Source organism: Ambystoma mexicanum, chromosome 6q (genome assembly GCF_040938575.1).
Source record: "Ambystoma mexicanum isolate Mex_15411 chromosome 6q, UKY_AmexF1_1, whole genome shotgun sequence".
Classification (NCBI taxonomy): Eukaryota; Metazoa; Chordata; class Amphibia; order Caudata; family Ambystomatidae; genus Ambystoma; species Ambystoma mexicanum.
The window spans coordinates 1,427,034,478-1,427,046,869 of NC_090937.1; the positions used below are offsets into that span (position 1 = coordinate 1,427,034,478).

At 46.3% G+C, this 12,392-nt stretch overlaps 1 protein-coding gene across 4 annotated transcripts in view; it reads right to left on the minus strand.

Moving 5' to 3' along the window:
* NSD2 (nuclear receptor binding SET domain protein 2) overlaps positions 1-12,392 on the minus strand; it is a 1,742,450-nt gene that overhangs the window by 1,688,934 nt on the left and 41,124 nt on the right. For all 4 annotated transcript variants that reach the window (XM_069632133.1, XM_069632132.1, XM_069632134.1 and 1 more), the window contains exon 2: positions 1,670-2,277. In XM_069632133.1, the coding sequence (XP_069488234.1) occupies positions 1,670-2,200 (531 nt within the window). In that variant the 5' untranslated portion in view covers positions 2,201-2,277. The remainder of the gene's footprint in view (positions 1-1,669; positions 2,278-12,392) is intronic.

The window sequence follows — 12,392 nt, forward strand, 5'->3', positions numbered from 1 at the left end:
TCAACGTCACTTTGTGCGCTGGATGCCGCCTCAGGCGCTTTGGCACTTGTTGGCACCTGTATAGGGGCCTCGGCCTGCATTGCGTGGGCCGCCCAAAGTTTAGTAGGCCAGTGCTTTAGAGACTTAGGTCAAAAACGCTGGCAGCAGCCCAGTATTTTTCAGAGTGATCTTGAGGAAGGCACTGATTGCACACCTTGGATATGTGGAAATGTGACAACTCCCCTCTCTCCCTACTGTGTAGGCCAAGGTCTGAGGTAGACTGAAACAGCGGCGGTGGTCGACTATGAGGCTCCCCGCGATCTTTGTCAAAAGTACTGTCAAAAGAAATCACTGTGTTGGTCGTTGAACACTATACATAATTGTAAGTAATAACGATACAAGTATTAAAGGCTACAAGCAACGAGCTCAGCAACTTGCGACAGAATAATAAGTCTGAAAAAAAAAGAATAATCAGAGGGTCTTTGAAGCGTGAAAGACCATGAGTATTCCCAGTTGATGGCCCTTTTCGTCTTTTGAAAACAAGTCATGCAATGCTCTGCACGTACCATTAGATGGCAGCCTATACAACGCATGTCATTCTAAGCAGATCCACCAGCCTCAGAAACATTTACAAAGTGATTAGCAACAGAACAATTGACTGCATGAAATATTTACAAAAGGGAAACATTTACAAAATGATTTCAACACATAGCAATGGCTGACAACTAGTCCTCAAATGATTGTCAGATGGGTACCTTCACAAAATTGATTACAAGTTATTAAAGAATTGTAACTGTACCAGCTGTCCCTACTCCGACCTTAGCATTACCTCAGCCAGTTTCAGGCTTCCCTCTACAGCTCAGACAGTGTGTGTAAGCCCGCTGGACCAAGCGGGAGAACACCTAAAAGGAATAGAACTGAAAATCTGAGCGTCAGACGGTGCTGAAGAATCCAATTGCTACTTACTCAACCATAAGATTTGAAAGCCATGGTCCATTTTCTGTCCCAGAAGACGGAAATTACGCTTGTGAACTGGAACTTGGATAATCTTATAAATATCTGGAAAACTGCCCATTTAAATTAAGCCCTGGCCCCATTATAATCAGTTATGTTAAAATCTGGTGCATTCACCCTCCAAACCCAACACATTGGCCTCCAATAGTACCTTTGCTGCCCTCCAAACGTATGTTCAGTGCCCTCCCCCACCCCTGCCACTGCAGCGGTGACAGCGGCTTTAAAATTCATAGATCACGGATTTGTCATTCTTTGGAGCGAAACTGCTTCTTACTAAAAGGATTAGCCAAAATTGTGGCAGCAGGAAGAAGTATGGTCTGTTCTTTAGTACTTTGATAAGCTAGTGACATATCCCCATATATGTAACCGGCCAAACCATAAAGTGACACATAGCTATGCAACGGAGCAACATTTCCAAACTCTGAATTAAGCACCCTTATTGAAACTTGAGCTCAAAAGTATGTTTTGAATGTGGCATTAATCAGCAGAAGAATCACACGCGTTTCTTTAGCTACTTCATATTAACTTAAGGAAAACTCAAAGAAAACATTGCCAGTATAGGATAATTGCTTCCCGAAGCATGGACAGTGTGGCAAGCACGATAGAAACTGTTAAGGTATACGTTTCTTTTGCTGTAAGGAATTAATTGACGTCTTACAAATACAAAGTAGCATACCTTTTCAGTGTCAGGCAGACAAGATATCTTCGATGCCAATGTGGATTCTACAAGACAATCGTCAAGCAGAGAATCATATTTTATGCTTCTTTTCCTGTTTCTTCTCTCTTTTGTAGGATTTCCCCCTTCCGACAGTGTGAGGTCTGCTTCATTATCGCCACAAATTGAGGACTCAAAAAGTGGCTTCCCATTCATGTATGTTTTGGTGATTTTAAGCTTTATCTCTGGGGAGCCATTCTTAACAGGGGTGCTGTTGGGTGGGGTTCCAATCGGTGTAATTTCCGGGGCTTCAAACCGCACGCTGGCTTCTTCCGCACCGGACTCTCCATTAAAGACATGAGTGGTAAGATCTTTTAACTTATCAACTTGAATAAATGGTAGAGTATCACGGCTACTCAGTTTATGTATTACAGTCTCATGCAGGGCAGCAGAAATGTGTGTTTTGCTCAGGTACACTGAACACTCACGACTGACTTCGGCATGCTGGATTCTCAGTGCAGAGTTGCCCAGAATAGGTGGTACTGGTTTCATTGTGAGGGGGATTACTGAATAGTTCAGAGGTATTTCGTACAAACCCCGTTTTCCAAATCCTGCTGGTTTAGATTTAACTGTAAGAAAACAGACAAACACTTGATAAATACATGAAGTCACTAACTGCATATCGCAAAGCTAATAAAAACACAAAAATATCAAAAAGGTAGGATTGCCTTTCATTGTACATTAGAATAAATGAGCAGCCACTAGCAAGCATAATCCCAACCACTGCTATTATAAAGACATTCCAAAAGTGGCAACAGATGCAGACACAGTCAAACCCTGAATAAATGAAACTGCAATCTTTCTACTTGATAGAAAATTAAAACAAATAGTCTTCAATGCTCCATGGGCTCTGAGAGCAGTATAGGTAATGCCTGTCAATCCCCTGAGCAAACCATCTGCCAAAAAGAGGGCGATATACTGTTTTGCTTTATGTGATTTAAAGTAAATAAACATCTCACTGAGGTGAGCAATTGACAAACTTAACACAAAATCCCAGAAAGGGTTCCCCAAACACTCAATGCTGCATAGGCAGACTTCTCCACAGGAGTATTCAGCAAGTAATCTACTACGTACCCAAGTAGCACTAAAATACAAATCTTTGGGGGAGTGGCAATTCTAGCAAAAAGGTAGAAGTTACTTGTAATATTTATCGAAAAGTTAAGAAATTACCACAGCATGGAAATGTTTACTGTTTATATGTGAAAACATGGTGCAAAAGAACTCAAGAAAAGGCAAAACATTGGCCTAGGGAGCGTAAACAGACGAGATTAAAAAGGGAAAATCCAATCAGGCCCAACATACCAAAGTACAATATCAATACTTAGTTGTATACATGAAGACATGTAAGGTGTTAGGCAAGAGGATATGTGCTGTAACTCTGGGGTTGGGCCTCTTGGATTCTTTTCATCCAACTCCTTTCCCTGCTGAGTGCTAATCCGATGTGCCTTTAGGGCTCCAACACTTTGGCTTCCCGGTGTCAGGTGATCCAAGGGCACACTGTTTCTCTGAGCAACTTTGCCCTGGGTGGACTTTATTCCACAGATTGGTGTCAGTTTCATTTTGTCATACATTTTTTACTTCTTTACAGTTTGGGAACCGAATCCAGGTCCCCTGAAAAACCTGGCTGGTGCTCTTGAATGGGAAATCCATTAAGAATTCCATGTTTGTATGAAACAATACAGGATGTTGCCAAACAAACATGCATGCAGCTTGCTCTGAAAGTATGAGGCAGGTATAGGCAGCACGATATTTTGCTACCATCATTATTCAAGCACATATACGGCCAACTCCTCTACCGTACACCTGGCTCCCTTAGTTCTTCTTTTCGGACATTGATCTTCTACTCTATATGTCACAGCCATCATAATAGGTGCCATTAACCCTTCCCCAAGTAAGACTCTGTGCCAAAACACCAACAAGTTGACTTCTGGGACCACTCACTAATGAACATACACAACCAATCCAACAAATAGTCTCCATTCCCCCTTTTCATCTTATCTGTAGATGGTGGCTTCCAGAGGTCAGCGCTCGCACCGTTACCAATCTGGGTCCTCTTCTGGAATTGGTCAACCCATATGGCTTTAGCTTTTTTTTTTTTTCTTAATTATGTCAATGATACTCACGTATCATGCCTGGGTCTGTTACAGAGATTAGGGAAGCATTCAAAAATGGCAGTCTTTAGAGAACTAGCCAGGAGTCACCACCTTAAATTAAACTCCACAAGACCATGTTATGTAGATTTTCATTTTGTATGCACCATCTCCTCCACATGCGAGTTCCACAGCACCTTTTCCTGGACTATTGGATTTTTGGGCTGTAATTAGTGAGAATCCTCTTCCACACTCATTTTGCCCCATCTCTGGGATACTTTTGTATTTCTTTTTAAACTTTTTCCTTAGAGCAATACTCACTTCCAAGTTGTGTGGCATTGTCCATTGCTGCACCGGCTCCTCTTGTTGATCGTGGAAGCATGGTGAGTCTGCCCCATTTTGGAGTTCTAATTGGAATTTGTCGGTCCGCGGGCCCTTGAAACCCCTCATGCAGTTCCTTTCTCCCACCCCACTCCCTCTTCCTGGTTCTCTTCCCTCCCGCCTCCCGACCCGCCCAACAGCCTCCCATTGGCCGACCCCCCCTAGTCACTACTGTTCCTCCCAGGGCAGCCCTCTGCCCGGCAGCCCCAGCGGTTAAGAGCCCTAAGGCAAAAGGCAGCTCCAACAGTAGCGGCTCCAGAAAGTGTCAGCAGGTGACCGCAGGGGAAGCCAGTAGCCCACTGTCAACAAGCACCAACCACTAAGGTAAGTGTGGCACGGGTGGGGACTGAAGCAATCGCTCCACTCCAAAAAGCCCTGCCACTCTTAATCAAAAATGTCACTGTGTTGAATCTTGCAACTAGTTAGTGTACCCAAACATTGAGCGTCCTCTAAAAATGTTACTGTGGTGGATCTTGCATCTAGATAGTGTGCTCAAACAACATTGAGTGTGCCCTAAAAGTTTTACTGTCCTGAACATTGCATCTAGATAGTGCGGCCAACAACATTTTACGTCCTCTGAGCAGGACTTCTCCCAACCCATCTAAATCCAAAATGCGAGCTTCACTCTGGTGCGCAACACCCCCCCCTCCCATCCCAAACAAACCCACCGCTCCCAACCATCCCTCTACCCACCATCATGAACTCACTAGTAACCCTCACCGTACCACCCCACCCCCATCCAACTCCCAAGCCAGAGGAGCCCGATGGCGCTCCAAACATCCGAAAGCCTCTGTTTCTTCCATCCTTTCCCCCCACTCCCCTGCGAACATACCTCACCCCTCTCCTCCACTTTACCTCAATGTCCGCACCCCCATCCCATCACAGAACCAAACATCCACCCACCCACCCCGACCACCTGCGCTCTTCTCCCGTCGACACAAACTAACATCCCCCTCCAGTCACATCCCTTCCCCTCCCTTAAAAACTGCACGCCTCGCCCTGGCAAGAACAGTGGCCTCATCTCCATCACCATCCGATCCCCCCCACCCTCTCTCGCATACACGGACTGCACTGAAAACCCTGAAAAGGAGAAAACGAGCCTGGCCGCCCTTCTAGGTCTCTCTACTCCTCATCCGACCCCCCCCACCCTCTCTCTCTCACACGGACTGCACTGAAAACCCTGAAAAGGAGAAAACGAGCCTGGCCGCCCTTCTAGCTCTCTCTACTCCTCACCCCTAAAACCTCCTGGATAACCCCACACTCCGAAGTAAGATGCATCCTTTTTAATGGCCGCTCTGTAGCAAAAAACAGACATAGCATCTTTGACCTCCTCTCCTCCGACAATCCCGACCTAGTATTCATCACAGAAACCTGGTTCTCCAACGACTTTGCCCCTGAAGCCTCACCCTCCCCCACCCCGAATACTCACTCATCCCACTCAACAGACCCTCTAGAGGGTGTGGAGTGGCAGCCGTTTTCAAATCTCACTTCTCCATCTCACTCGTCGACTTCCAGACATCACTCCTTCCTGCGAATCCCTTCTCGTTAAACTGCCCCTAGCGTTCTCCCATAGCTTCCTAATCATCTACAGACCCCACGCCCCCTGGTTATGACAGACATTTCAAAAGCAACCTCTGACTCTATAGCCACCATCCAAGTAAACCACCCCTCTCTGACTCTTCTAGGAGATTTCAATATCTGACTAGACATTCCGACCAACCCCATGACCCACTCACTGGTCGACTGCCTTGATGCGCTTATCCTCTCCCTTCACATGAACGGCTCAACTCAATCTTAAAGACACACCCTCAATGCCATCTTCAGCTCCCACGACTAGATACATCTAGCCCCCCCCTTACCTATTATCTGGTCTGATCACTTAATCGTCCCTTTCTCCATCCGCTCCCCCATGCCCTACCCTGAACCAGCTGCCCCCCCCTACACCGCAAATGCTGGAACAAACTGACGTTCCTCCCTGATCTAACCGAAGCCGCGCTTCACAGACTCCCCCTCCCCCCAAACAGCCATCCCCCGGGATGAACGCGTAACCATCGACTGCTTTGGCTCATGGCTCAATAACTAACTAATCCCGGCCACCCCCTCTTGCAGCTCCTCCTCACACCTTGGTCCTTACCCCAAATGGTTTACTCCTGAGCTGAAGACTGCTATCCAACCTCTAATATACCCACCCTCCCTGGAAATATCCGCCCGCACAATATCCTGTGCTAAACTACGCCGATGATACACAAATCATCCTGAAACTCCTCAACTCCCAGCCCGACCTCACTGCCTGCCTCCTTGACATCGACCGTTGGACGACTACAAACCACCTCCTACTAAACCCCACTAAAACCAAAATCATGGTGTGCGGCAACACTGAGCTTCTCCCCCACCCTCTACCTTGGCCCACCCATCGCCTCTCACAGTGAAAAACCATGGATGCACTCTGGACTCTGACCTAACCCTCTCTTGTCAAATCAACAACGTATCCAAGTCTTGTTCATTACCATCTCAAAATTCTCAGACGCATTTTTCCCTACCTCTCCTTTCCTAATAGACTTGCCGTTGTCAGGTCTATTGCAATGTGAAGACTAGACTATGCTAACTCCCTATACCTCAGAGTCTGGGCCTACCACCTTATTAAACTGCAAAGAGCGCAAAACGCTGCAGCCAAATTGCTATTAGCACTGGGCCCAAGAGACCACACCTCTCCAGCTCTCAGAACGCTTCACTGGCTCCCAGTTGGACGTAGGACCACTTTCAAGACCCTGTGCAACACTCGCTGTGCAGTGCACAAGACCGGCCCTCTATACCTACAAGACGAACTAAAATCTTAACTCCCACCCCGCACCCTAAAATCAAGCTCTGCCCTACTTTTAGTGATCCCAACCACCAACTCTGTCAGGAACGGAGGATCCTCGTGCTAAGCCTTGGCCCCCGCTCTATGGAACTCGCTTCCACCTCGCATCCGACACACCGAAGACGGTCATTCCGCAAATTACTAAAAACATGGCTCTTCCCATAACAGCAACGACCACCCTAAAGATGTGCCCGAATCCCCCAGCACAAAGAGACCATTACTCCTGGTGTTCAAAACCTCAGATCCTACCCACAGGATAGGATATGATGGAATCGATGGAGCGGACGGAGGACATGGATGGGTTGGGTGGGACAGGTGGTTGAGATGGATGAAACGGACAGAGTGGACGAAACAGACGGAGTGGACGTTGCGAGTGGAGAAAATTGAGTGGATGGTGCGGATAGAGCCGACGAGATGGAGTAGAGTGGATGAGGTGGAGTGGAGGATATGGACGGGGTGGAAAGTCGATGAACGGGGTGGATGAAATGGATGGAGTGGATGATGGAATGGATGAAACAGATGCAATGGAGTGGGTGGAACGGATGAAGTAGATGGAACGGGTTGGGTGGATTGAACAGGTGGCGAGGATGAAACGGTTCGAGTGGACGGGACGGATAGAGTGGACATGGAACGAGTGGAATGTGGAATGGACATGGAACCAACAGAGTGGATGGAACCAGACAGAGTGGATGTACCACACGTATCACTGCACACCTGTTCCCATATGTGTATCCCCCCATATATACCTGCATTGACCAGTCACTATATCCGTATGTCGCTAGGTATGTCCCCACCGTCCTGTCCTGTTCACGTGCCTGATCCAAAGTCTGAGGCGCTTTTACAGATAAGCACCTATCACACCACTACGCGTACTCTCCACTATACACCATCATTCAACTAGAACACAGCTATACCCCTGATAATTCAGCCTAGCTGTTCACTTACGAATACGACCCCATGAACACCTCAACACCCTAATAAAACACAGCTAGCTGAGCACATTCCAGCCTAGCTGCTCACATAGGCGTTCCTCAGGCCCAACGCTGCCAAGAACCCAGTCTGTGTGTCCATCCACCTGACTGCACACATACAACTGATACCTTCAGCACCACACCTTTCGCTAGGAGGCAGCTAACATCCAACAACTACACCAGCTGCACACATATCCGGTGCAGCAACGCACCACACAACACAATCTCTCTCCACTAACTTGAACTACGGTTCCCGAGGGCGTTCAACCTACCAGCGCTTTGAGGTCATACCAATGATACAAGGCGATATATAACATAACATTGACTTCTGCAGCACACAGCATTCTCTGTGCAGTGTTGCTGGGAGCTCATTGGCCTTCCCTTTTTATTTTCTGGTACAGGAGGAGGTTTTAATTCTTCCTCTCTATTGTGAGATCAGCACACCCCACCTTATGTGGAGTGCTCAGGGGCTACACAGTCTATCCCCTTTCTCACTGCTCCTGTAACTTTCCAGTTAGTGACAAGCTAATCTGAATGGCTGGGGGCAGCGGTTTTATCCTACCTACTGTTGTGCATTTCTTTCTCCCAGGCTATACTTTCAGCTGTGGTAGTGCACAGAAGGGTCACCACCGACACGAAATGGTGAATGTTCTTGTTCAACCAATTCAAGATGGCTCGTCTTTTCTTGGTCCTTCTGCCGTACTGGGTATACAGACTATGGTATTTGCCGGGATGCCCTCCAAGGCGCCAGTGTGTCTGTGAGGACAGGAACGAGGGGAGGACTCCAAAAGGCAGCCGTTCTTTGTCTTCTGCTGTGCCTGACTGGAACTAGTTCTAACTGGGAGGCTGGTTGTCGTAAAAGGTCAGCCATCACCCACAGTTTGAATGATGCATCGGTGCCGACTAGCTTTGTTCCTGCATAAGATGCATGGAATTCCGAGGCTAAAGACAAGCTGTCCCCTCGACCAGGAAGTGGATAGAGGTCTTCAGCCACTTCCAAGCCTTCTGAGTAATCAATGCTTTTCGACCCCTTCTTCCAGGAGAACTCCAAAGAGGACGACTCTCTTGTTTAGACTAGTGGGACCAATCAGTCTTGACACGTCGTCATTTCGAGCCATCCCACGACTAGATGTGACCTTCTGTCTGCAAACCGCCAATACAGTGGGACATCTGGCCACTGTGCAGTGCATAGTCTTACGAAGATCGAATCATCCCGAAACGTGGGTTGACTCCTTCGAGACCTCCAGAGGCGAGATTCCGAGAATGCAAGATGAATCGACCAGGCAGTAATCGTTCTTCACTTTAGTTTTAAAAAAAGGTGCCAAAATCACAGAACTACGAAGAATCCTTTGTATCAAGCCTCTTCACTCAAGTGTTGATGCAAGATCCATTCCAGCGGCCCTTCCTTCGTCTGCCTGACCAGGAATCCACTGTCTGCTGCTGATGCATCGCGCTGCATCCCCTTCACTTCAGTCCCCAGACTCTTGGTATAACTTACCTACAGTGTTGCTGCTGTAGTTGTCCACTATAGTATTCTTGAATGCTGATTCGTGTGTTTGGGAATTTGCCCATACAAATTCACCCAGGCCCAACGCCTGTGTGCATATAGGAAGCCTTCTCCAAAGTGCCTGAACCTTTTCCCTACAAAAGGTGTTACTTGCTACTGAAGACTTCCTCGGGAACTTGCTACAGTATGCGGCTTGCTTGTTTGATCCTCCAATCTGAATGAGCCACTCTTAACTAGATAGGGATGACTCCTAAAACCTCTGAAATTATTGCAAGGTATTTACCCGCTTTATGTTGGTTTTGTCCATTAATTTTATCTGAAACAGTTACAAAAGTATTTTACTTACCTGTTGAATTGCATACTGCCATTCTCAAAGTATTAGAAAAGTGTTTTGCTTGCTTTGAATATTGCATTGGTTCTTCCGTGTGCTTATGGAGTGTTATAGCACTTAACTTCTTGAAGAATTATCCTAGCCCCAAAACCCCAACATAATCACTGATGAAAGCTGGCTTTTAACACAAGAAAAAGCGTTTTTCATAGGCAGCAGCACACAACACTGGCCATTCTAGTGCTTGGCTCACACAATATATTTTAGTACATCTGCATTTTATCTAAAGACTTCAAAATGTACAAAGTTCTGTGAGGTGTCAGTAATGCGAGGCGGACAACTGCTTGCAGATTTCTCAAAATATGCCATTTTATTAAGGAACTTCTATAAAGAAAATACCTTGCGTGCCCTACTATACAGAGGAAATCCCTGACTAGTCTAACAGCTAGGGGAACATACTCTAGCATGGGATAACTGGCCCTCACTAAACAACAAACGCATACAGAAAATATATAACACAATACAGTAAAGAATAGCAACAAAATGTCTGAATGGCCTTCTCCTGTCCTGGCTAAGGTTCCCTTCCCCAGGCTTTAAAGTTAACTCAAAACGTTCAACAACGGCAAAATAAAGTGTTTGAACCAGCTCTTGATAGTTCCAAGTCAAAGAAAAAAGTTCAAACTAAATGTTTGTTCCTGGATAAAGGATCGACTCCAACTTCCAGAAAAGAAATAGCACAAATGGTAATCATGGTTCTGTTAAATTGGCTCTTCTTCCAGATAGTTTACCACAGTTCAAAATAAGGTGTAATATCCAACACTGCCAACAACACACCATACTTAATCAAAAGTTAGGAATTTGGTATTAACAACTTTACATTGGCATGTTCGTCAGGATGTTTTCTTTGTGCTGCCGCTTACACGTATAATCATACTTCGTTGGTACCATGAGAACAGTCACGGTTGTCCCACAGCACGTTACTAGTTCATACCACTTCAATGTTACACCTGCTGACAACATATTATACCACCAGTTACTACTGCCACAGCTCAGTACTTAAGGTTTTGACAAGGCTCTTCAGGTAGGCAAGGCACTCTTCCTTTTGATAACTTTCTCAAAGGGGCAGCCTTTTCGCCTCTCCTGTCTGCCACAATAACAACCTGGTTCTGCCCACAAGACTCACTGGCCTCTGCAGTCTTTGACACCACAGATTGTGTCTAGTTTTAGAATATTCTTCACAGGCAATTATTTCCTCTTCCCCGGCTTCACTCAAACCAGTTTATCAGCCCCAAGTCATTACCCAAAAGCCTTGGTGCCACTCTCTCAGCTTCAGGTAAAACTGGTACACTTGTATTTGAGTGTTAACAACTTGGACGCCTCTTTAACTCTTGGAAAGGTTGCTTGTACTATAAAAAGGGGTTGCCTCTTGGCTTGGGTAACAACTGTTATGCTCTTCAATAGTTTAAACTCTTTACTTCGTAGAAATGGAAAGAATGTTACTTCTGGGCATAATATAAGATTGAGTCTCTTAGTTGAAAACACAATTAAAGATTATGAGAATTGTATGCCACTTTAACAGCAAAGGATAACATTTGACTTCCCGTGGGAACAATACGGACGCACAACCTCCTTTTGATGTCGCTTTCAGACTTTTTACCTGGTAACTCGGATATTGTCAATATTAGGTATTCGGTATTGGTTTAGAGAGCGTACCCTCTTCTTAATTAGGGACACGCAACCACTCCGTTAGACAGAAGCAGTCTTTAAGTAGTTCAACAATGGATTTCAATGCCTAGCTCTCATGTTCGGTCTTTCACATTATATGCAACTGATGTATTTTCTTTGTGAACAGTACTTTGAATAGAACGAACAGCTTCTGCTCGCATAAAGTCATACACGACTCAATAAGGGGTTGGAAATAGTTACCGGCAAGGATAGCGCAAAGCGTTAAAACACTGTGCTCCACTCACTGGCTTCTCAGACACTTACTTTGCGGGTTGCACTGCTTTCCCGACTTCCACTAGTACATATGCTGCTTCTGGCTTGCTAGGGACCCACACCCTTCTCCTGCACGGGTGGCTATGGTCCAGCTACGCAAATTGGGAGTTCATTTTCCAACCGAGACCCTCGGCTTGTCTCTTGCGTCTGGCCTCAGTCTTGTGCACGTTCTCAGCTCTGCAATCACAGCAAAAATGCTCACATGGAGAAAATGTAATCCCCTGCACGTCTTCCGGTGCGCAGCCTCTCCATTCAGATTTTTGGAAGAACGGGGCTCTCTCAGAACTTGCAGGTGAAATCTGCCGTCTCCACTTTCCGGTGTCCCTCTTCTTGATTTGCCAGCAAGCTTCTTCTCTACTACTACAGCTTGCCTTTCAGCTCTCATCCCAGCTCCTTCTACTCCTTTTTCCTGAGGGGGGGGGGGGGGGGGGCTTTTAAGCCTCCCATGTTCAGTAACAATTTTCAGGTGTGGGCTTGGGCTGTTAAGTTCAATTTGCCGACTACGGCAATGGCCACTAGGCTCAATTGCCCGACTGCTACATCTGCATC